Raw genomic sequence first — 25,447 nt, 5'->3', positions numbered from 1 at the left:
CCATAAGCTAAAACCTTCAGATTTTTCAGTTTTTCTGTTCTTTTGGTTCGTTAATTTATCCAACTTCAACATTGTGTGCTTTTTCAGGGAATGTAGTTTTAAACATGAACTGTTTTCTGTCTCCAGCTGGTTGTGAGCTCACAGTTGAGTGAGACACAAACACGTGGAAGCAGTAAGGCCACACCTCCTGTTGGCTTCATGTTGGAAATCTTACTGGCTGGTTATTTTTGTGAGTAAACACTGAGAACACTTTTTTTTTGCCACATTCTTTTTATTATATGTTCAATGCAATAAAAACGCAGAAACAGATTTTACATTTCACTCGATTCCGCCATTACAAAAATTGCAACTTTTATCAACAGTATTTAGGGAATGCTTTCTCTTATTCACAGTCTTAGTTTAACACCCCCCCCCCCCCCCAACCCACCCTAAGAACAAGAGTGCCTTTCCTTAGACATTGACAAAATTAAGAATATAAACTTAACAAACTTAAAATTAAGGAAATAAAAAAGTAAAAACAGAGGTCTGTTGTACCATTCAAAAATAACAATCAACATTCTATTCTAAAGGATCCGGATTCTTTACAAAACGTATGAAAGGTTGCCATATATTTTCAAATTCTTCTACTTTGTGTTTTAAAATAAATGTAATTCCTTCTAAAGGGACCCCTGACAGCCCCTTGTTGGAACCATTGGTTTATGCTTGGACTGTGAGTGTTTTTCCAGCCTTTGGCAATACACATTTTTGCATGAATCAAGCTGAGATTTATAAATGCCCTTTCAGCTTTGTTGTTGTTATGTATTTCTGGAAATATACCTAATAATTGGCTCCTGTGGGATCTGCTGAAAAGTATTTTTTTCTCTATTGTGACATTCACTTCTTCCCAAAATGTTTGTATACATTTGCATTCCCAAGTACAGTGGAGGTGTGTTCCTTTCATTTCCATACATTTGGGGCAAACATCTGGTATATTTTTATTATACATATTTAAATCTGCTGGTGTTACATATGTACGCATTAACTATTTGTATTGTGCTAATTTTAGTCTCAGGTTAATTGACATCTTTTGAGCTGCAGCACAAGCAGCCTCCCATTCCTCATTTGTAATTTGTTTTTGGAGATCTTCTTTCCAAGAATTTACTTTGTATTGTGAACTTTTGTTTGAATTTGACAAAAACAGATTATAAAACTCAGAAATGGCGCCTTTTTTGGAACTTTCTCTCACCGTAAATTTTTCTAAAATTGAACATGGTGGTTTATTCAGGGTCTTCTGTGTTTTTCATACAAAGTTTCTGACCTGGAGAAATGCATGAAACTGTTTTTAACTCAACTCATATTTAGTATTAAACTCTTCAAATGACATCATAACATCAGAATCTGGAAAATATAAGTCCATATTTTGCTGCCCATATTTTAAAGGTAGCATCCGCTCTACCTGGGGTGAAGAATTTGTTCCCCCAAATTGGGCTGTATTGTGATAATGGTTGAGTTTGCTTCATGTAATTTAGATCTCTGAACCATATGTGTATCATGTGTTTAAGAATTGGGTTCTTTGTCTCTTTGCGTAGCATTTTTGAGGTGTTTGAAATAAGAAATAATGGGAGGGGCAGCTTTAGATCATGGGATTCCATTTCATCCCAATGAGGTGTATTTTTGACTGTAAAATGAAACATTATAGATCTAATCTGTACAGCCCAGTGGTACCATTCAATGTTTGGACTTTTTAGTCCCCCTCTGTCAAAGGGAAGATATAGTAACGTCAGACGGAGTCTCGCTTTTTTGTTGTTCCATATGAACCTGGCGAAAAGTTTCTTTAGTTTTGAAAATAAGTCTAGAGGTGGTGGCAGAGGTATGTTTTAAAACAGATAAATTAGTTTGGGGAGTACACTCATCTTTAATACATTTATTCTTCTCGTAATTGATATTGGTAGTGTCATCCATTTCTCTATGGAGCCATTTATCTTTTCCATTAAAGGATCATAATTTGATTCTACTACTAGTTCTAGTCTTGGTCTGTTATTGATTCCTAAATATTAGAAATTTTAGACAACGTCAAATTGAATAGTTTCAGAAGTTGGATTTTTTTTCTTCTTTATTAAGTAATAAAATAGAGGATTTTGTTTGGTTCACCCTGTATCCAGAGACATCTCCAAATTTTCTGATTATTTCCATTAAAGAAAGAATTCACTTTTTTAATTGAGAGAGAAACACATTCACATCATCTGCGTATAGAGCTATTTTGTGTTCTACTGGACCCACCATGATTCCGTGTAGCCCTGTTTGGGATCGTATTGCTATTGCTAGTGGCCCGATTGCGATAGTGAATAGCAAAGGTGATAATGGACACCCCTGCCTGCAGCCTTTTGTTATGTTCATTGACTGTGAAGTGTTCCTGTTTAAGATTTTTGCCTTGGCCTTTTTATAAATGATTTGGACCCACATTTTAATGTTGGTTCCACATCCAAATTTGTCCATAACCTTAAAGAGAAAAGGCCAATGGACCTTATCAAAGGCCTTTTCAGCATCTAGTGCCAATAAACCTGTTTCTGCTTTATTTATGTTTTAATGAATAATATTTTAACTCTTCTCACGTTGTGAAATCCTTGCCTTCTAGATATAAATCCATTTTGGTCTCTATTAATAATGCTTGGTAACGTATTCTGTTCTCGTGTTGCTAAGAGTTTACAGATTATTTTAAGGTCAGAGTTTAACAAATTAATTTGTCTATAATTTTCACATTTGTTTGGGGGGAGATTGTTATTTCTAAATGCTTCCTGGAGCATTTGAGATCACATTTGTGTCTGCCTAAGAAAGGTGTTTTTTAGGAGGCAAAAGGCTAAAATGTTGTAACAGTGTTTTGTGAAGGAAAAAAAAGAAAGAAAAATATGTGAGAGCAGGATTTGATCTACAGAAGAACACTCTGGAAAGAGGAGGGATGAAGATCAGCTGCAGTCCGGTAAGCGGAACCATTCTTCTTGAGTTCTTCCATCTAGAGGCATTTACCTGACAGTGAGTGTGATGAGGCCTCTGCCTTATAAAGCTTTGCCTTTAGAGGTCAGCCTGTTTGCAGGTCTTTCTGGCTTAAACCTGATTCAGCTCATGAATCTTAAATCACTGCGTTGTTCTTTACTTCTGAGCTGACACAAGTAGAACGGAGTCTTAAAAACAGCTCTGTTCTCTGCTCATTGAGGTCAGAGCGTCTGCAGCATCTTCGTCTTCTGTCTATGGCTGTTTTACAGCTGCTGCTGCCAGGGCACTAAATGAGGCCCGCGCTGTAGTCTCCATGAACCGTTGTGTCTTCCTCACACCTGACTCAGTGATGAAGGCGGCTCCTCTGTTCCGGCTGTGCGTGAGGTGAGTCTGGAGAGAGGATCAGGCCTGAAAGGAGCCAAACCTTCAAAATGCAGGAATTCTCTCTGCTGTGTTTCTGTGGTCAAGTTTAAAATGTGGGAGCCCCCAGGTGGGGGGGCTTCCTTCTTTGAGGCTGGTTGGGGGGACGGCAGCCTCTCGCGGATCACACCCATGGCTGGTCAGTTTTTAAAGCCTTCCTTTGGCGCGTTTGGAGTGTCCTCTGCTGCTCGGTCTCCTCTGATGTTTTCACTCTCAGCTCCTCCATCAGTGCCAGTGCTCAGCTGCGGAGACACCATCAGTGTGTGAATCGGACTGTGACTGTGAGGCGCTCTGGGCCTTCAAGGAAGGTAGAAAAGTGCTATACAGGTGTACACCATTTACCATCTTCTCCTTTAATTTCTATAAATGAGTCACTGATGTTCCCAGTGCTGCTTGTTATGGAACTTTGATGACGTATGTTCATCCTAAAGAGCTGCAGATCCACAACTGAGCTTAGGGAGTTTCACTCTAAAAACCCCAGCTCAGAATGATTAGGAGCGTTCTTTTCATTTACAGGCGGGTGGAGCCTTGGGTCTTTGCACAAATAATAATCATTGAACTTCTGTCTGCATGCTGGACTTCATGCTAGCTTTACAAAATCCATCATCGTTTTCAGAATCCATCCATGCGTTACAGAATCCATCTGACATTCTTGTTCTTCTGCCTTTTCTTGATGTGTGCACAAAAACAGCCTAAACATAATTTGGTGGGTTAAAAATAGATTTATGCCACGTAGTATAAGACATTAAATATTGCCAGAATTTGATTTTTAACCCATTTTCTGTCTGCAGGTCTCACTGCACAAAAAAGATAATTTCTGTTTGTTTGTATGTGTCTGTGTGTGTCTGTGTGTGTGTGTGTGTGTGTGTGTGGGGGGGGGGGATCCTGACAGATTGCTGGGTCATGAATGCAGCGCACTGCTTCACTTCTCTATCAAAGTAGGAACAAAAGCAGGGCTGATGTAAAACTTCAGGTCTGAACACGTGACATGGAGCTGGCTCCTGCCTTTAGGGAGTTTCTCGTTGGGGTGAGAGTCATGGTCGGGGAGGTTGACCTGAGAGTGGTTGATGAAGAGCAGCAAGTTTTCCTGATCAAGTCTGTGTCGGTCCATGAAAAGTACAGTCCTGCTCTGCAGATGAACTATGATATCACCCTGGTTGAGTTGGATCAACCCATTCAAATGGGCAGGAGTTTTTCTGGATTTCTTTTTTTAAGTGTTTTTAAATGACGTGCTACATAAAAAGCAACAGAGTAAATTGGAAGTTCCTTATTGCCGCCCTCCATAAGTTTGGTTTTGGAGAAGCATTCATCAATTGGATCAAAATATTATATCACAACCCCAATGCATCCGTTAGAACTAATAAACAGACTTCCAACAGGTTTTTTCTTGGAAGAGGAACCAGACAGGGCTGCCCTCTCTCTCCTTCTCTTTTTGCTATATTCATTGAGCCTTTAGCTGCAGCAATAAGACAGAATGAGAGCATTATAGGAATAAAAACCAAACATAGCCATCATAAAATTAGTCTTTATGCGGATGACATATTACTGTTTTTAAGGAATTTACATTCTGTAAATGAAACAGCAATGATCATAACTGAATTCTCCTCCATATCAGACTATTCCATTAATTGGAATAAGTCTATTTTATTACCACTCAACAGGAATATGGAACAAAGACTCACAATTCCAGTTAAAACAGGAAATATCAAATATCTGGGTATCTACTTTTCCCCCAAAATATCAGAACTGGTGCAGCTAAACCACACCCCATTACTGAAAAGCATACAGGACGATCTAACACGCTGGACCAACCTGCCTTTGTCCCTTATGGGCAAGGTAGCCACGGTTAAAATGAAAATCTTACCCAAGGTTAATTATCTCTTCTCAATGATTCCCACACAACCGCCATTAAAATGGTTCAAAACATTAGACTCATCCATATCAAGCTTTTTATGGAACAACAAACCTGCAAGAATTAGTCTAAAAACTTTAAAATCTGCAAAAAGCTGTGGAGGATTAGAATTACCTAACTTCCACAATTACTTTCTTGCAAATAGATTACAATACATCTTAAAATGGTTAAAAAATAATCCAGAAACCAACTCATGGTTAGACTTGGAACAGGCGTTATGTGGAAAGATCAACCTGTCACAGCTACCATTTATTAGCCAAACAGTTAAAAAACAGGATTGTTTCAAAAGCATTAATATAAATGCCACTTTAACAGCCTGGTGGGAATTTCTCAAAATATCAAAATCATCAATTCAACCGTGCAAAATGACACCCATCTGGAACAACCCGGACATCCTTATTAACAAAAAAATGATTCACTTCCCAGCTTGGCAAGCAGGGGGCATAAAACAACTAGAGCACGTAATTATTGATAGAAGATTCATAACTCCCCAGGAACTTCAAGACAAACATGGAATAAATAACTTCTTGGAATATCAGCAACTTAAATCAAGTATTACTAAAAAGTATAAATTTAAAGACGACGATTTAAAGCTACCAGATGTAGTTACCACTCTGATTAATTTTTCAATGAATAGAACTCTCTCCAAAATATACAAACTTTTATGTAATTTAGATAACAATATTGCCCTTCCAACAAAAAAATGGGATGCAGATTTGAGCATCAGCACAGATGAAAGCTTCTGGTCAGAACTCTATCTAAACACCTTTAAACTGACAAAAAGTCCAAATCTGCAGCTAATCCGTTTCAAAACTCTTCACAGAATTTACTACACTGGACAGAGGATGTTCAAGATGGGTCTCAGTAACTCAGACATTTGCGAGCACTGTGATAATAATCTACCCGACAGCTACATGCATGCACTGTGGTTCTGCACTCCTGTCCAGGCTCTCTGGCAGCAGGTATGTGCCGATCTATCAGTCTGGCTTAAGGTTTCAATCACTGCCTCACCGTCACTTTGTGTGCTTGGTGACATGAGTGCCATCGATATAGAAGAAGGATTAGCATCTATCATTTTCATAACTCTTTGTATTGCCAAAAAACTATTTTAATAAATTGGAAAAACAAGAAAAATATAAACATAAGTCAACACAGAAATCTGCTGTTTGATCATATCAGCTTGGAAAAAATGTCAGCCCAAAGCTCAAGTAACTTTGAAAGAATTCAGTCTCTCTGGTCTCCTGTGGTTGACTCCATGACTTGGGGGGGGGGCTTGGTCGTCGCTGCTCCTTGCCCTTCTGCCGTGGTTTGGGGTGGGGGTCGGGGCCTCCGGTGCCTGGCGGGGGCGGTGGGGGCTCCGTTGGTCGGGGGGTCGAGTGGGCTGGGGCGCTGCGTGGTCCTCTGGGCTTGGGTGTGGGGGTGCGTGGTGGGGGGTGGGGTGGTGGTCTGGCTTGGCTTGGGGGGGTGGTCCCTTTGCCTGCGCTGGGGGGGTTTGGCGGGGGGCCCTGCTCGGGGGGGGGGCCCAGCGGCGCCGGATGGGCTGCCCATCTGCACCTGGGCCTGGGATCGGCCCTTCCCTGGCTCTGGGACGGGACGGGACAACCCTCTCGGGGCCCCCGGTCGCTCTGGGTGTCATCCGCTTCGGCTGCGGGGTCTGGGGTGGTGTGGGGTGGGGGGCTTGTCAGCCCTGTCCTGTGGGGGGGCGTTCTGGGGGGGAGGGGGGGCCCATTATTGGTACGGGTCGGGGGGGCTAGTTACTTGGCAGTGGCCCCCCTCCTATGGTTGCCGTATGGAGTGGTTCCCCCCTCTTTCGGTTTTATTTGCACCTTAGACATGTAGGGTCCTTGGTAGGGGGGGTGCTTGGACATCACTGCAAGCAAGCAGCAGATGTCCTCCTGGCACCCTACCCGCCAATTTTAACCGCATCTTAGACATTTAGGGCCCCTTGGTGGGGAGGGTGGGGGGACATCACTGTGAGTAATCAGGAGATGTCCCCTTAGTGCCCTACTCGCCAATTTTAACTGCACCCCCCTTAGTACAGACACCCCTCCCCCTTCAATATATACATTCCAACATAAACACACACACATGCACACACACACCCTCTCAAACACACATACACGCACACATATTTTGCAAGGAAGGTGGGACCTGGGTCCATCTGTCCCCTACCCCTTCCCTGGTGGGGGGTGCGGGCCCCTGCCTTGCTCCTCCCTGGACCAACCGTGGGCCGGGTGGGTGGCTGCTTGGAGTGCGGAGCGGGTCTCCCTTGGGGGGTCCTGGCTCGTACCTGGGGTTGGGGCGGGGGGATGCCCGGAACTCCTGGGTGGTGGTGGGGTGCTCGTCTGTGGCTGTGGGCGTCCTTCTCCGGTGGGGCCCTGCGTTGGGCTCTTCCGGCGCGGCGGGGGGGCTGCTTTCCTGGCTGGGCTGGGGCGGCGCTCTCTTTCCCTCCGCGCCTCCCTGCTCTCTGGCTCTGGGGGCCTCGCGGCGGTCCTGCTGGCCCTGGCCTGGGTGGCGGTCTTGGTCGCCCGGGGGGCGGTTGTTCCCTGCCTGTTCCCGTGTGGCGTTGGGGGAATTCCGGCTGCCGCTGCTGCTGCGGCGGGGGTCTGGGTGTGGGGGTGGCTGGGCGCTCCTCCTCCTTCTTTTCACATTCCACCATCCATTTTAGAAGAACATAAACACTCACCTGAGCACAGGTGTTAGCTCACCTTTGCACTTATAGTTTGCATGATTGAATGAATGAAAGATTTCACACTAGTTGGTTTTAAGGCATAAGTATGCGTGTGTGGACACTATCTGTTTTGTGTACATGTTGACATGTGAACATTTCTTGCAGCTAGCAGGTGTGTTGATAATGTTTGAGTGTGTGTGAACAGGCCCCGCCCTTTTTGTACTACATTTGAACCGTACCGTAATGATAAACAACCAGTAAACCTGTCTGCTCTATGCTGCTTCATGGTCTTACCCCCCCTCTCACTATCACCCCCCCCCCTCTCTGACATCCCTCCCTCTTCTTCCCTTCTTTCCTTTTCCGTCCGGTCCAACACCAAAGATTTTCAATCATGGTTGAAATGAATAAAGTTTGGCCTCAATTACAAAAGGGGTTTGTTCAGTCACACCTTTGGTTTGTCTGAAGATTAATAACCCCTCTTGTTTTTTTGTTTTTTTTTAGGAAAAAAAAAATAACCCCTCTTGTTAAAGTAAAATATGTCCAACACAAGAGGCCCTCAGCTCTCATCTGCCTGCCTAGCTGTTGGACAGGACAAGTTAAAAAAAAAAATAAATAAATAAATAAATGACGGGCTAAGTTCTTTGTGGATCTTTTAAAACAGGAACTGATGCCCAGCCTATATGTTTACCTGGACCATGGCTAGATGTGGAAGGATGAAGGAAAGTATGAAATTCTCTGTATGATGCTGCACGTTTGCTCCTTTTATAAAGGTAGTAGTTCTGTCCCCCTGTAGCAGCAGCGGCGGCAGCGGCGGCGGCGGCAGCAGCAGCAGCAGCGGCGGCGGCGGCGGCAGCAGCAGCAGCGGCAGCAGCAGCAGCAGCGGCGGCAGCGGCGGCAGCAGCAGCAGTGGCAGCAGCAGCAGCAGCAGCAGCAGCAGCAGCAGTGGCAGCAGTCCTGAACTCATAAAATTTCCACACACATATATCCAGTGAAAAAGAGTTTTGGACATCATAAATGACGCCCCAAAATGATATACGATATGAATATGTTAGAAATCTGGTTGGTCGTTTGCCAAGTAAATCCAGAAGTTTACTTTTTCCAATTCTTCAAAACGTTACATATCAGAGCTATCCATCCGTACAGTTAGATCCAGATTGCAGCTCAGATGAGGGAAACAAAGACGTTCATGGATCTGTTAGTCTGCAGGTGGATGCATCAGAATGGAGCAGAGCAGGAAGCTTTTGACCCGCTCAGCGTATTTTCTGTCCCCTTTTCCAAATAACAGTTTTTCATCGGCTCTTGATTCACAGCAATTTGAGTACAGAAATACTCAGAAATGTCATTTTAAATTTAATGTTCTTAGTGTATGTCCTCCACCATCAGACAAAAGCTACAAGAACATGTTAAAATTTCATGTTTAGAGTGATTGGAAATGGGGATCTTTACATAGGGTCTTTGGGGGTTGTTGACCTCTAAAAGTCCTTCACCCATGCTTAACTATCTTAGCATATTGGTCTCCTCTTCAGGTTCATACAGCACCAGGGGACAGAGGTGTCAAAGCTTTGGGGGACTCTGCACCATATTTGAACTGCTTTCCCAGCAGGGATAGTTACATTGTCTCCGCCAGTTCTTACTGTGGCTGGGCCTCTATCTGTACTTTTTGGTGTTTGAATGAAGTTCACCATGGCAACTACTTGTTCTTCATCCATTCCGAAGGCCTGACGAAGGAGGCTGTATAGAACTGTGCTGGCTTCGTCATCTGATTCCTGTCTCTCAATAACTGCTCCAAGCACATTAGCTCCCACTAATGGCTGGGGCAGTGACAATCTACTAACAAGAAATGGTGCCTGTACTGTGAGATTAGGATCTTCTTGGCAAGCGAGTGTGACTGGGAGTTCTACCCACCCGTCATAGGGGACTGTTTGGCCATTGACTGCATAAACTTAAAACCCATCATTAAGAGGTTCTTGTAGTGGTCTCACTGAATAGCTGGGGATATACTTCTTGGCCCAATGTTGGTCTACCATAGGTTGGTGAACCAGAGTCAAACAATACTTTCGCTGGATAACCACTGATCAAACATTCTAAAAGACTTTTCTTATCGTCAAGGGGAACTTTACATCTTGTGGTGTTTTAAAAGGGGTTCTCATAGGGTTTCCTCTGGTGGTATTGAGGTTGTTTTCTTGACTGTTTACTGTGGCGTCTTGCATGCGGTTGTGCAGGAGAAGGCTTTACTGGATGGGACCGGAGCTTTGGACCAGCCTCTGGCTGTCCCTCGACAGAGGCCAATTCACGTTTCCCTGAAACTTGGTCCACTTCAAGCATCTAATTGCACGACGCCCTGATTCACACCACACACAAAACAATGGCAACAGTCCTGCAGGTTTTGCTTACTGCATTTTGGGCAGCAGAATGTTCTTTTCAATGGGGTTGTTTGGCGATCAAAGGGTTGAGGAGCTTGACAGTATTGTGGCTGAAGGCGAAGGTGTCGTTACAGGAGTTCGGTATTGGGTCAGTGGTAATGGGGCATGGTGGTATGGCCCTGTGGCTTTTGATTTCATCAAACCAGCCACCAGGTTGGTTAACGTCTCTACTTGGTCTGTGAGTTGTTTGTTTGAGCCATTTGTTGATCTTTGGTTATTTTTGTTTCTTTTGTCTCAATTACTGAACTTTGAGCTTGTACGATTCTCTGGCGGGTTACTTGGCCTAATCTCCGCTGATGTTCTTTTTCCATCGCTGATTATCTTCCTGGCTTCGCTAAGTATCTCCTCATCAGTGACATTATGATTTGAAGTAAGGGGTCTTAGTCTTAAGCGCAAGTCTGCATATTTAACTCCCAGGCCTTGGTAGACTGTGTGAAGGAACACTTCCTGAATTGTCTTGGGGTCATAGGAAATGTCAGAGGTGGCCTGTTTTGACTAAAAGATTAATTTCTGCTTGAGTCCAATCATGCAATACAAAAACTGTTGAGGTGATTCGTGTTTGGCTTGCTTGGCACACATCAACTCCTGGAACATCTCCGTTGTTGCTTTTTCTCCGAGGTGAGACCTGAAGAAGCATTGCAGTTCTGAGATAGTTCATCCTTGTGCATGAGCATGTCCCTAAAGGTACCAGGCTTTACAATTCTCAGTACACCTCTAACAATCTCAGCTTCAGCAAAACCGTCTTTAGGTCCTTCGCTGATCTGTTTGGTGAGAATGTTGTAGCTAATGTCAGAGCTGTTATCTCTGATCTGTCCTCCAAACACCTTGAATTCTCTCAGAGGCAGGTAGGAAAGGTCTCTCAGAGATAAGAGGTCTGTTTTGGGACTGTGAGTGACTTTGACGACTCGGCGTTGTGGCAGGTTGTGATGCTGTAACTTCGCATTGCCTCAGCCTCTCAATCTTTTCCTCACACATTCTCATTAGTTCTTCTGTTGATTGTTCTTCTGTGTTAGTATTTGTTCTAAGGTGTCTAAGGGTCTGGTAATATGTTAGGCCGCAATGAGCTTTGCATGGCATGTGTTTCAGCCTTGGGGGATGCATCAGCTGGAGGTTCTGGATCATTTGTTTTAATAGCTTGACTTATTAGGTCATTCAACATGAGCAGGTGGCTCATCCCCTCATCTTCAAGGTTCAGCAGAGTGTCTGATTGTAAATAAGAGGCGATATAGTCCATGCAGCCTTCCTTGTCATGCTGACTGAATTGTATGGAGTTGCTACTGTCTGTAGCGATGCTTCTTGCCAGCTCAAAGAGATTTATGGTGGAGAGTGTGAATAAGCATCCTCTAATTTCCCACACTGGTTTTTTGCGTACTGTCGACATGTCAATGTAGGTTTCTGTATTCTTCTTTGTTATAGTTTTCTGTGATTTGTGTGTTTTACTGCCTTTCAGCAGTGCAGTTCCTTTCTGAGGTAAAGATCCTTTGCTCCCTGATCTCCCTCCTTGGACACTCACCAACTGACTTGACTTGAATGGTGGTTCGGTCTCGGATGGATCTGCTCCTCAACGACTGAAGAGGGGAAATCCTGGATGAGCCCCCACAGTTTGTTACGGGTCCCGGGTGCGGTGACCACAATAACAAAAAGAATTGTGTCTGTGAAAATATAAAACGAGTCTCATAGCAGAAATGACACTAACACTTTCTTTCATTCTCCAAATCACTTCTAACGTAAACAGGAAGTTGATCCGTCTTCAGCCACTTGGAGGCGCTGCCAGACTGCCGAAGGTTCCGTCTACCAGACTCATAATATAGTTTATTTTTTTTCACAGATTAATTTTAATAAATGCATTCAAAATGTAAATTTTAAATAATGTAATGACTACAAAATAATGGCTTTTAATTTTAAAATAGATACCAAATGTGGAGGCACATATTTGGGTGCACCACATATACGTACGAAATTGAACTAAACATACTATTGCTGTCACCGAAGTCATCCAAGCATTGAAATGTTTTTGTCAGGAGCTCCCCATGACTGCCAGACAAGACCCCCACCTGCATTCTGTCACGTGATTTAATACTTCTTCCTTTCTTGACTCCACCTACCTGGTAGGGTAGGACTCACGTTCTCTTTATACTGCCCCCTGCAGGTGTGGAGTTGATCCTACCTGGAACACAGAGACGCCTCGGATGTGAATTGTTACCAAGTACATAAACTAAAATGGTATTAGATTAAAAAAAAAATCAAGACTGTCCCTTTATCTACTATGATTGCTGTAATATAGCCTTAAAGTAATGCACAAGAATAATAATGCAAAATGAAAATATATTTGACTGCACTTTTTACAAGCATCATCAGTTTGTCAAAAATAACCTCAATGAAGATGATTTAATTAATACAAAGTAATTGTCTTATTTATGTTCTCTGTCTTTTTCCTGTAAACCCTTCATTTCCATTTCTCAAAATGTCTTGCCTTTTTCCAGAACACAGTTGAAAGTGAGAATGTTGGTCTTAATCTGACATGTTTGGATAAATAAAAATTGTTTAAAATGAATTAAACACGATGAAAAGACAAACAACAGATTAAAATAAAAAACTAATTTAAATCACCTAAAAAAATAATAAGTTAAATATATATTAATGTCGATAGAGTAAGGTCACTCTTTTAATCTGTGCCAATGTCATGGTCCATCAGGATGACCCAGGTGCAGGTCAAGACGCCAGGGTTGAGGGAAGATCCAGAATTCTTTTAATAAGGAATGCCACTCTTAGTGGGAAAAACTCCACAACATAACACAATTCAAAAGCCAGCATGGCTTAAAAAAAAAAACTAAAAAAACAAACACAGAAAACAGGCACACTTAAATAGAGCTCAAACAAATTAACCTACAGTGCAGGCAGCTGTGCGTCAATCCATGCACAGCCACAGGAGAGGGGCGGAGCCCTCCAGCCGCAGCCAACCTGCACAGAAAGCACAAGGACAGGGTACGACTCACCAGGGCTGACATGTTGTGACAGCCAGTCATATTGGATCTTGCAGTGATGTTTATGCTCTGGGCCTTCTGTGTTAGTGCTGAGAGGGACGCCTGTGTTTAGTGGGTTTTGAGCTCTCTGCTGTGTTTGTGTGTGTCAGGACTCTGCAGTGTGAAAGATGGACCTGTGTCGGAGAGCCAGGGGGTGATCAGAAACCCCAGCTCATCGCTATGACAACAACCAGTGAGTTCAGAGAGGAGGACAGGGTCTGCACTGCTGGATGGGATCCCAAAACACTGAGAAGAGCCAGTCGGTCAGGTAGCATCCTCGTTGGAGGTGTTTCTTAACAGGTTGTGTTTGTGGAACATCAGTGCCACCCAGGTTGCAGTATCCTGCTGGAATTTGATCCCTTCAACCTGGAGAATGGCTCATACTGTCAGTTTGATTGGCTCACGTTTTCAGTGGGGGCACGCAGGCCCTTGGATGAGTGACACAGATATTCACGTCATCTAAAAAAAACACTTAAGACTTCCTGATAAACAGAAAAATGTCTCCGATCTCCTTTCCCCTTTTTGTGTTTAAGTTATAGTGCTAATCTCAATTGTTTATTTCACATTAACTTAGCATACCAACCATGATTGATGTTTTAATAATTCATAAGATGGTGTTTTGCTTTTTGCCCCACAGGAGGCTTGAATTATGCAAATGCTCAGCAAGACTCGATCTGCTTTAAGTGCATCAATAATTATTAGAGGCAGCAAAGATGCTCAGGACTTTAGAATCAGTTCAATGGTTTCTTGCTTCGCTTATAAATAAGAATACAATTTTGAGAGGATGCGGTAGGCGGTTAAACAAAGCCTCCTGATTCGTGAAAACACTAAAAAAGAAGAGGGGGGTTCCTTGTCTCACAACAGATTCCATTAGTTTCTTCATACCAAACAAGGACTACCTGTGGATTCTGAAAAATGTACCGCAGCGTGAAAATCATCTGAGCTCGATCTCAGACGCACGGACCGTCGGGGGTCCACTGCTGAGATTTGGGACCTCTGTGCTCAAGGAATCCTAAATCTATCAGAATCTTCAACCGCTTCAACCTGTGACAAACTCACAAAGATGTTGTTCTTACAATTCAACAAGGACAAAAAAAAAGACTAAAGCATGCTTTGTGGGAACAGCACAGGTTTGTCTGAGTGCAAAAATATAATGTGACAGGGGCTCATGGCAGCTGGGCAAAATGTCAAAAATCAGTTTGGCGCATGAAAATCTGAGAGCATTTACCGCTCGGAGACATGAAAAAACAGTGCTGTTGTTGAGGACCAAGCTGTTTTCTGGAAGATGCCATTTGGAGTCTTTCTTCCGTCCATCTTCAGAATCCGCCCCGGGGTCACAGGGTTGCTGGAGCCTATCCAGCCTACTTTCTACATCACATATTAGCTTTATTTAAAACAACATTTTTTTTCATCTGCTCCTGATTCACAATAATTTGAATGCAGAAATACTCAGAAATGCAATTTTAATCTCAACAATCTTTCTAAATGTCCTTCATTATCACAAAAATGATCCAAAAACATGCTAAAAACACCATAAACTCCATTTTCATCAGTTGTTCTTCAATGCTAAATGTTGCGTCATAATGCTGGAGCAAGGAAGGTTAATGTTTGAGTTAAAGGACATTCCAGTGTGGGGCTAGTATTCTGCATCTTCTGGTTCTACCAGCATCTACAAAACAAAACCAAATGGCCCCCAGCCCCCACCCACCAGAGCCCAACAAACAGGGCCTTTTGTCCACACTCTCATAAAGTCTGTCATTCTTTTCCTTTCAGGGAAAAACCGACCAGGCCCACTTCTGCTGCAGAATTCCCAGAATGCAACACTTTTCTTCTCCACTGATACAAGTGGAGGAGGCAGTGGCTTTGTAGTCAGGCACCAGGCTGTTGTGGGACTCTGGGTTGGAATTCCAGCACCCATCAGAAACACAACAACAGATCCAGATCCATGACATCTCTGCTACAGCAGAGCCAAAGCAACAGCGTCAGCGGCTCATGAGCATTTCCTTCTCTAAATGAAAGCAGGTTTCTGACACGGAACTGTCTCCCTCCTTCTGTGTGTGACCAGGATGTGGGGCAGTTGTTCTGGTCAGAGACCAGGCTGGACTCTGCAGCCCAAATTACCCTCAGTCCGTTGGGTTGTGTTTGCTCTGTAGGGCCATGTTGTTGGGGTAATCTCAACAAGCTCCCTGATGAAATCTAAGGAGGAAAGCGATGGACAGTGAGAGTAAAAAAAGTATATGATCCATTGCTGATTTAATTGTTTTGTCCACTAATAAAGACACAATCATCCTATACTTTTAATGGTAGATGTATTCGAACATGGAAAGACAGAATATCAAAACGAAAATCCAGAAAACAACCTAAAAGAATTTATGAAAAAATTATTTGTATTTCAGTGAGATAAATAAGTATTTGATCCCCTATCCAAAGGCACTTAATACTTGGTAGCAAAGCTAGGGCAGCAGCTGCAGTAATGCAGAGGGAGCTCAGCCACAAAGCAAAGCTTGTTATTTACTGATCAATCCATGTTCCAACCCTACCCTATGGTCATGATCTTCGGGTCATGACTGAAAGGAGAAGATCCAGGATAGCAGAGGCGGAATTGAGCGGTGTTGTGCTCCTCAGTTTTTCTGAAGAACCAATTGCAGAAACCGTAAATGTGACTTTGGAGCAGCAGAGGCTGCAGTCCAGTGAACTGGTTCAGGTGACACAGTCTCTAGCAAACCTGGTGGAAAATGAGCAATAACAGAAACGTTTGCCCCTGATCCATTATTAAGAAAAAGTTTGGCTTCTTGGAAGCAACTTGCAGGAAAAGAAAATAAACCGTTTTTCCAAAACGCTTTTTTTATTTGCAGAGCTGCATGGTCTCTAAGAAGCGGCTGAGGACATCTCACATCATCTCAGGATCGGTTGAAGCTTTGCAGAACATGGAGCCGTTTTTGCATATGTTAAGCTGGAAAGAAAGGCCGACTCCGCTGCCATCTGCTGCAGTCGGCTGAGTTTGTTTGGGGGTTTATGGGCTCCACCAAGCTGCAGGAGAGTGGACGGGTTTCAGAAGAGTGGTTTCACATTTTGACAGGAGGTTAGAGGGAAGACACGAGTCAAAGGAATTGGATGAAAGACGAGTATTCAGATGCTTCTGCACATGCCCACAACAAGCAGTGACTTTAACTGACCTGTGAGCTCTGGGTGTTTCTGTTTGCTGTTTTCCTCAGGAGAAGATCTTTCAGCCGTTTGCTCACAGAAGAACCTGAAGAACTGGAAGGAACAGCTGTGCTTTTTTTCCCAGAACTGTTTTTTTTCTTCTTTTTTTTACCATAACCTTTGTGTCTCCTTCATCCTTCTGTTTTTCTTGCCTGTCTGCTTTCTCCAGGGTCTCCAGGGTTTTTGCACCATGAACACTCCCCTGAGAGACCGCTTTGTAGAGCCAACCCCTTCCACCCCGTTTTTTTAGACTGTAAAATGTCAAGCTCCACCTCTGAGGTGTGCTGACTCACAGTGACTATAATCCACAGGTGTGGTTCAAATATTAGGATTAGGAAAGAGTGTGAATCAATGATGAGTTTGCATGAAATGTAAAATAAAGTTACATTTGTTTTGTTTTGGGATAACCCCAAAATATATTATAAATGTATTTATAATTTTGAATAAACATTTTCTAGTTAAACATCAGTAAAAAGTTTTCTTTGGATGTATTCAACTTTTTAACTTTCACAAAACTGTGCTTAAACTGTTAGAAAACACTTTCTATTTTCCTAAATGTTTTTTTCTTTATTTTCTCAAGTATTTATGATGTCACACCTTTTCAATATGAAAGGTCTCTTCCATTTAGCACTTAAAAATGTGAAAGGCATTACAGTGAAGGAGCCTTAAATATAAAAATGTTCCAAACTTACCGTCATCTCAGTGTTTTAACGCCTTCACGCCTCTTTATTTTAGAAGCTTATTTTTTATAGTGTGCATTTATAGAGAGGGGGTTAAAGCAGTTCTGTTTTATGAAACTAGAGCACCTTTGCCCCTAAAATCCACCATCATCCTCATCACAAAGCAAGATCTCACATTAGAGGAAGCTTGAGGGCTCAAAGGTCACATCTAACTTGGATCTGCTGCATCAGGGCTCCATCTACTGGCTGGATGTGGAAACACAAATGAGAACTTGTAGTTCTGAACCCAACAGGAGGTGAAGGGTGTTGCCTCTTTCATCCATCTCCCTGTAAATATCTGTGTTTCCAACAGAGAAGAACCTCAGTGTTCACACAGGAGCTTCGTTCAAGGAAACACTGTGGGGGGTGGGGGTGGGGGCTTTCGGTGGCTTTGTCTTTCTTTTGGCGAAGGCTACAGTGTGCGAGGCGAGACACTGAGTCAGGGTGCTGCTATGACGTAGAACTCCTGTCCCTGAAGCGTAAACCAATGAGGGACAGCTGTCGGCGTAAATGACAGTCCGTTCTGTTCTGCGTCGAAGGCGTTCTTTGTGGTGAACGCGTCAGTGTGAGACTTTTCTGATTATGTCTGCAAACTCTTCTCCCAGATTCAAAACAAACCTGCCTTTCAGACCCAGCTGTGCAGCAGTCCTCTGGAGACCTCAGAGGATGCCAGGGAGCATGTGGGCGGAGCCTCGGGCGATGAAGACTGTGACAGTGAAGCATCAGGGATGGATAAAGGAAGGAAGCATGCCTCTCTGTGGAGAATGAAGCTGGATTAGTGTAATCAGAGTTCCCACCCAGAATCCATCTGAAGACATCTTCATGATTTTCAGAAAGTTTTCTAAAACATTAATGAAAACATTTAAAAAAATGTACAGTGATATTTTTGGCCCAATAGTTTTGTTTTGACACACTAAGAATCTCCTCTGTAAATAAATAAAAGAACCACCAACATTGTCTTTACTTTTATGAAAGAAATGATACTTGTTTGCTTAAAATGATCAAGTATTTTTTCATCATTTGTCTTTCTCTTGAAAAAAATTAATTTGAAAGCAAAACAAGAAAACCTTTTCAATGAAAGCTTTGCCTGTCTGGTCAGAGCTGCATGTGACAAACTCATGAAAAATAATTATGTTTTGGTCGCCTGGGGGTCACTAAAAGGTCTATATAACATTTAGAAGAATCTGCAAAAGTACATTTTTGGATGTCCTTGGCAGCGGAGGTTTTTCTGTCAACCACGCCCACATTCCTAATATGTTCATATTGGATGTCATAGCATATCATTTAGCCTCAGCCGGGTGTTTTTGTTCAATTTTCACAATATTCCAGTAATAAATTTGGTGACAAAACAGGGGAAGACTACTTTTATCTACAAACTTTACCTCCAACATATTTTCCCAAGTAGCTTCCCAATGATCATCCAGGAGTTAGGAAGTGGGATATTCATGATGGTGGCCTCTTGCCGAGGTCAAAGGTCAGCAAAACTTCGTTTGTGGTTGTAGACTTGCGACCCGAGCTCTTGTTTGAAATTTTTTCTTAGTTACAGCGCCCCAGGTGTCCAGAGTTAACTGTTAAATGTTTTCTTTCCCTTATTATGGAAAAATGTGAAAATCACCATATTTCACACTTTGCCACAACATGGCCACCAAGCCATAGATCATTTGGCCATCCCATAATAAATCCAAACTTTCTCTGCATTTCCCCGACACACGTGTTTTGGTTTTGTTAGTAGATTATGGGATATTCTTTTTAAGCCCCACTAGAGATTTTGACACTATTTATCCTTTTTGATGTTTTCTCCCGCTATGATGTCATCCCTTTTTTTGGGGCAGGGGTTGGTGTGTGTGTGCAAATGTTTTGAGTTTTTGGACATATGGTGGGGGTCACATTTTTCCTCAAAGGCGCAGTGAGAAAGAAGGATTTCTAAAACAGTCTGGACTATTGCAGGATAGAGTCATAAACTTCCTCAGAGCTTCTTGTCAAAGGACACAGAAAAGGAGTGCGTCGTCGACGGGAGTGAAAGGAGCAGAGGGAGGATCCAGGAGCCTCCCTTGGAGGTGGTCTGTTTCTCCTCCCCTCTGTAAGTGGTGCGATTTCAAGGCCCTGCTCAGCATTTGAGCTCCGCCTCAGGGCCATCTATCACGATCGGATCCTTCTGTCTATTGGTGCTCTGGACCTGTCACCTTTCCCCCAGCAGCAAAGCCTACCCCGGTCAGAGTGTGGACTCTGGTCTGCAGGGGTGGAAGAACAGTCTGGCACTAAGCAGAGCCATGGACCCAACCTTGGTGAGAGTGAAGCTTTTCTTTTTTTTTGCCTTGAGCCACTAACTCCTCTGGTTTGGTTCTTGAACTTCTTGCATCTTGCTGCATAGAAGAAGGAAAAATGACAATAATTGTGATTGTTTTTGTGCAGGTGATATCGGTGGTGCTGGCCCTCGCTGTGTTGGCAGCAACAGTGCTGTACTTCCTGTCATCAGGCTCTCCAGAGGGGAGGAAGGCCAAGGGGCCCATCACTCTCCAGGACCCCACACTGAAATATCGGCTACCTCTTATAAGCAAAGAGGTGAGCTCCTCTCAAACTCTGGTGTAAACCAGAACAGCTGAGTGCTCACTCTCAGAACTGTGGCAGTTGTAGGTGCTGCTCGATCACCAAACGCAGCAAACGGATCAGGTTTGGCATTTAAATCAAGTTGTTTTTGTTTTTATCTTCAATCTCCAGGCAGCAGAAACTTGCTCGTGTGCAGTGATGTCGAGCTGAGGGCTGCAAGTGAAAGGTCTAGAACAAGACCTGGAGTTTAAGAAAGAGTTTGAATTTAAGCTGATGATATAAAAAGAATTAAACTCTGAAACTATAAATGATCCATGTTAAAGCCGAGTTGCATTGTGGGTAATGTAGTTTTAAGTGAATAAACGCGTAATAACTGAGGTTTGAAAGATTTGTGAAGTGCTGATCATAATATTAACCTGTTTTTTTTTTTAAAAAAAAAGCATGTCTTTAACATGGGACAACGGACTTTAACATGTCCGTTTTTTTTGTCCGGTTCTCCAGCTGTTTTTTTTTCTTTTAAAGGAAATCAGTGAGGACACAAAGAAGTTTCGCTTCGGCCTTCCCTCTTCATTTCACGTCCTTGGACTGCCAGTAGGTAATGACGCAGCTCTTTTCTGATAGAAGACTGTGTGTAGAGGCCAGGGCTCATCTGTCATGAAACAAGACGAAAAAAATCCAAAAAGTGACCTGAAGGCATACTCTGTCCTCTACACCAGGCCAGCACGTCTACCTGTCAGCTAAGGTGAACGGGGCTCTGGTGGTCAGACCCTACACTCCAGTGTCCTGTGATGAAGACCAAGGATTTGTTGACCTTGTGGTGAAGGTATGTTTTCTCCTCAAATGACTCATTAAAAGTGGTGTGTGAAAAAAAAACACTCAAACATTAAAAAGTCAGTTATTGGGGATTGAGTCGATGATGATAGTGTCCTCAAATCACCACCACAGCAAAAAAAACTGAACTGAGCATGAGAGTAAAATGCAACTTTACCTGCAGGTTTATTATAAAGGCACCCACCCGACCTACCCAGACGGAGGTCAGATGTCTCAGTACCTGGACAAAATGTCAATTGGAGACACCATTGACTTCAGAGGGCCAAACGGGCTCTTGGTGTATCAGGGCAATGGTATGGTGTCCAAATGAAAGGCTTACTTCTTTCACCTGCAGGTGGTGCTGTTGCACAGTGGAAGTATGCTGTCACTCACGTTCATAGACTGGATCTCTGTCTCATTTCATCAGGTCGGTTCTCCATTAGAGCCAACAAGAAGTCAGAGCCGAAGGTTCGGAGGTTCAGGCATGTGGGAATGATCGCAGGAGGAACTGGTACGGTTGGACATCATTCTTGTCTCATGGCAGAACCTCTGGTGAGGTCCGATTAGCTTTTCTTTAAGCGGCACATGAAGTTCAAACACATAAGACGGTACACAAACGTTGGCCTGGTTCAGTTCCAGGACGATCTGCAGAACCATCAGGAGCTGCAGCCACATCACTGCACATTTGTGAAGGATGTGCTTTTCAGATGGTCATGAACTAAAACTCAAATCATGTCACACTATCACACTCCTACCCCATGTCCCAGGTTTTTTTTCTTTATCAGTTTAGATCTGGACCCACACCTTACAGAGTTCTTGTTTTGTCTCATTCGGCCACACAACATTTGGCCAAAAGTTGAGGGATAAACCAGATGTATTTGTCCAATGTGAGGACCTCAGATTTTATTTTAATTTGAATAACTGAAACACAATCTCCTAAAACTCCCTTTGTTTTATGCTTTGGTGATGCTTTTTTTTTGTATGAAATTTTCAATGCAAAAAAAAAAAATCAGAAACAGATTTGACATATCACTCTATTCAGCCAATACAAAAATTGTAATGTTTATCAACAGTATTTAGGTAATGCTTCCTCTTATTCACAGTCTTATTTTAACACCCCCCCCCCCCAAGAACAAGAGGGACTCTCCTTAGACATTGACAAAATGATGAATATAAACTTAACAAACGTAAAATTAAGAAAGTAAAAAACAGAGGTTTGTCATTGGTGATGCTTTCTAACATGCATCTTTGTGGGATGATTACACGTTTCTCCAACCTTTATTCACTCAGAGCATTTACAGAATTCACCCTTGATTCGCTTTAAAGTGTCACTCTGAAAATCTGTGTTTGCCAATTTATGAAACAGATTCTCTTTAGATCAGGTTCAGATTAAAAATTAAACATGGAACCATGAAAATAGTTTCACTTTTTTTTTACCTGAGTCTCTGTCCATCTCAGGGATCACTCCTATGCTGCAGCTGATTCGCAAGATCACCAGCGACCCCAAGGACACCACCAAGTGCTCTCTGATATTTGGCAACCAGGTCATCAGTGTGTCATGACTTTAGACTTCCATCTTCTTGTTCTGAGTAAGCACAGCCTGAAGAAAAAATGTGTGCTTTGTTTTCCTCACATCAGACTGAGAAGGACATCCTTCTGAGGGAGGAGCTGGACGACGTGCAGAAGAACCATCCTGATCAGGTCAAGCTCTGGTACACGCTGGACAAACCTCCACAGGGTGAGGATTCAGGGAGTACAGTTCTTCATTTTTTAAGAAATGGACAACTGTCATCTGTGTCACTCTGAGACCGGCTGTTTGGTAACATCATGCAGATGATTCCAGCCAGCGACGTGCGGTCAGATGAAGCAAGTGAGGCTCAGCCTCACCTGTCATTGTGATTAAATAGAAAAACTTACATTAAGTAAATATTATTTCCACTGATCCGTCTTAAAGATACATTTTCGGTTGACTCGAGACGTTTTCCACAGTTTCTGAGGTTAAAATCACCAAATTTGAGTGTTGGGCAATCGCATAGGGTGAAGTTCTGGAGCGCTTCGCCTCATGTCTGACTGCAGGACTCGGTTTTAACAGAGAGTACGGTCAGAGCGATGACTGTAAGGCCGGAGAAAAAGCTGCCAGTGAGGCGAGCCTCGCCAGCAGGGGGCAGACGTGAGCTGACAGCTGCTTTGTAGTAGAAACAGAACAGACCGAGGACGTCTGTCTCCAATGAGAGAGAGAGACTCACTAAACTAAAGGAAATAAGGACGACTTTTCCAACAGATCATAGAGCTTTTTGTGGAGAAGGATCAACGCATGGACTCAAAAAGTGAGGCCAAACATGGTTTTCAATGTTTGTTTTTTAAAAATAACATGGGAGTAAGTGGAAAAAACATGTAAGTATTTGAAAACTAGATTTTAGGCCTAAATAATTATTGTAATGATCATTTTCACTGACAACATTTGATAACATTAAAGCACCAGAATCTGAAGTTGAAAAAATACCAGAAATAGTTATAGAGGGTCAAAATGAAATGTGTGCTGATCACATCTGTAGACTTTAATTTGTTTACAGTATATATGAATAATGTATACACAAGAAGAGTGTTCTATCCATGTCTATAAAAGCAATATTCTCTGTAGGACTAATATGTTCTTGTGTGTACCTTCTATGCTGTTACCTGCTGTTGGATGAATGCTGAAATATTCAGTTCTTGTAAATCTGACTGCAGAGGAGTCGGTGCCTCACCAGCCATCAACCTCACCAGATGTCACTGATTCCAGCTCTTCCTTCTTCAGGGTGTCTCTGTAGTTCAATCAGCTGATTAGTTTGGTGTGTCCACTACATGTAGAAATCTGGAGTCTGGAAGTGGATCAGGAAAACCTGATTTCCATTTTTCCTGCAGAAGCATCTCTTCTCTTCTCTTCTCTTCTCTTCTCTTCTCTTCTCTTCTCTTCTCTTCTCTTCTCTTCTCTTCTCTTCTCTTCTCTTCTCTTCTCTTCTCTTCTCTTCTCTTCTCTTCTCTTCTCTTCTCTTCTCTTCTCTTCTCTTCTCTCATGTTATAAAATAGAGAAGCACATGGATGAAAGAAGACATGCTGCATACAGGTGAGAAAATGGGGATGTGGAAACAAGACAGATTTAAGAGATTAATCCAGCAGCCTTGTAATCCAGGTCAAGACCATGCAAACAAACCATTTTCTGCTGGTTTCTAACCAAATCAGGGTTCTAAAAAACACCCCCTTGATTACTTTGAGTCGCAGTAAATAACAATTTAACAAATTCTGTCTTATACTAAAGCAGAAAATGTAAAATACATGTTCAGAGAATAGGATCTGACATGTCAAACTTCTATACAAAAGTTGCTGTTTAAATTGTTTTAACCTTCCTGTCTTTGTTTTTATTTGAATTTCTTTCCCACTGAAGATACGAACTCCTGTGTTTGACTTTTAAGATGTCACCATACGACATGGGAAATCTTGGTACTCAGGTGTTGCATTTGAGAGCTGAATATTCAGAGACAGACCAACAAAGAGGGAACAAAAATCCCTGCAATGAGAGTCAGAGCGGCTCAGAAAACACTCCCGTCTTTCCTGCATAATCCTTAAAGTGGAGGGAGATAATGAGCATCATGTTGTTGCATAATCTGCTGTGAAGGCTGCTTCTCATTGCATTTTCATTAGTTCGGTGCAGAGCAGAAACACACCTGACCTTGATGTTTGAAAACCTTCCCCTACTCACTGCAGTCGCACTGTTAAACATGTTACAGCTGCAACACGTACAGTTTAACCTAATGGAACATTGAAGCTAGAATATCATCATATTTGAAGGTTTTCTATGAGTAAAGATCTTTTCTGTGCCTCTCAATATTCTGCTGAGGCTGCAGATATTTTAAAATGCGCTCAGACAGAAAAAGGTTTGCGTTCAGATCGAAGAAAAGAAGAAATAAAGAGGAGAGTCATATCTATCAAATACTAAATAAACATGTGCAGCTGACATTCAGTTGTGAATCACTGAAGTTTTGTTTTTTTTCAGGCTGGAAATACAGCTCAGGATTTGTGACGTTTGACATGATCAAGGACAACATTCCTCCTCCGTCCTCCGACCTGCTGGTTGTCCTCTGCGGTCCTGCTCCCATGATCCAGAACGCCTGTCTCCCCAATCTGGAAAAACTGGGACATGCACAAGAAAACATCTTCTCCTATTAGGAGGAATTCACCGCCCAAGCAGCCAGCCAGCCAGCCAGCCAGCCAGCCAGCGCCATAGCGACTGTGTGAGGGTTGATGTTGGTGAAACAGCTCCAGCCAAAAGTCTTTTGTCCGCCTTCCTAAAACCCTCAAATGTTCTTTTAATATAGTTTGGAATACAGATGTAATATCAAGCCATTTCAGTGATGTTGGAAAAATCAGCAAACCTCAGGAAGAGCATTTGTCTAAATGTATTTTGTTCTGTCTTTAGAAACCAACACCCACATTTCTCAGTTGACTGATGATTTAAAAGTGGGTCTAATTTCAAAATTATTTGATCATTTTAAAATCCGTAATTATTTTAGACTTTTAAAAAAAAAAAGTAGATAGACTTAAAAGATATTTTATTTTTAAAACCAGATATTTTCCTTTCTAAAAAAATGGTGCCGTATTCAGGAAATGTTCGAGCTCCTGTCCTTTTTTAGTTTTTCACTTTGACAACAAACTTCACATAAAACCGTCAGTTCCTTTGAACTTTTACCAAAACAAGCAACTTGTCCAGT

At 42.6% G+C, this 25,447-nt stretch overlaps 1 protein-coding gene and 2 long non-coding RNA genes across 3 annotated transcripts; 2 read left to right on the top strand and 1 right to left on the bottom strand.

The window, feature by feature from the left end:
• Nucleotides 1-11,882: 11,882 nt before the first annotated feature.
• On the top strand, nt 11,883-13,657 carry LOC105357430 (uncharacterized). The gene is made up of 4 exons (XR_013656261.1): nt 11,883-12,015; nt 12,132-12,180; nt 12,546-12,619; nt 13,530-13,657. It is a non-coding gene; the product is annotated as an uncharacterized LOC105357430 (long non-coding RNA).
• Nucleotides 11,914-16,724, bottom strand: LOC144992371 (uncharacterized). The gene is made up of 4 exons (XR_013656260.1): nt 16,596-16,724; nt 13,287-13,357; nt 12,502-12,563; nt 11,914-12,048 (listed from the first exon to the last, which is right to left on the bottom strand). It is a non-coding gene; the product is annotated as an uncharacterized LOC144992371 (long non-coding RNA).
• A 2,746-nt stretch (nt 16,725-19,470) lies between these two features.
• cyb5r2 (cytochrome b5 reductase 2) lies at nt 19,471-25,433 on the top strand. Its single transcript, XM_004084183.5, has 9 exons — nt 19,471-19,627; nt 19,755-19,904; nt 20,412-20,484; nt 20,606-20,712; nt 20,884-21,013; nt 21,127-21,210; nt 22,158-22,243; nt 22,338-22,437; nt 24,733-25,433. The coding sequence occupies exons 1-9, from the start codon at nt 19,613-19,615 to the stop codon at nt 24,903-24,905; spliced, it is 918 nt and encodes a 305-aa protein (XP_004084231.1). The 5' UTR covers nt 19,471-19,612; the 3' UTR covers nt 24,906-25,433.
• Nucleotides 25,434-25,447: the final 14 nt, after the last annotated feature.

Source organism: Oryzias latipes, chromosome 6 (genome assembly GCF_053564925.1).
Source record: "Oryzias latipes strain Hd-rR chromosome 6, Olatipes_Hd-rR_3.1".
In the NCBI taxonomy this organism is placed as follows: domain Eukaryota; kingdom Metazoa; phylum Chordata; class Actinopteri; order Beloniformes; family Adrianichthyidae; genus Oryzias; species Oryzias latipes.
This window is presented reverse-complemented; position numbering and strand designations above follow the sequence as displayed.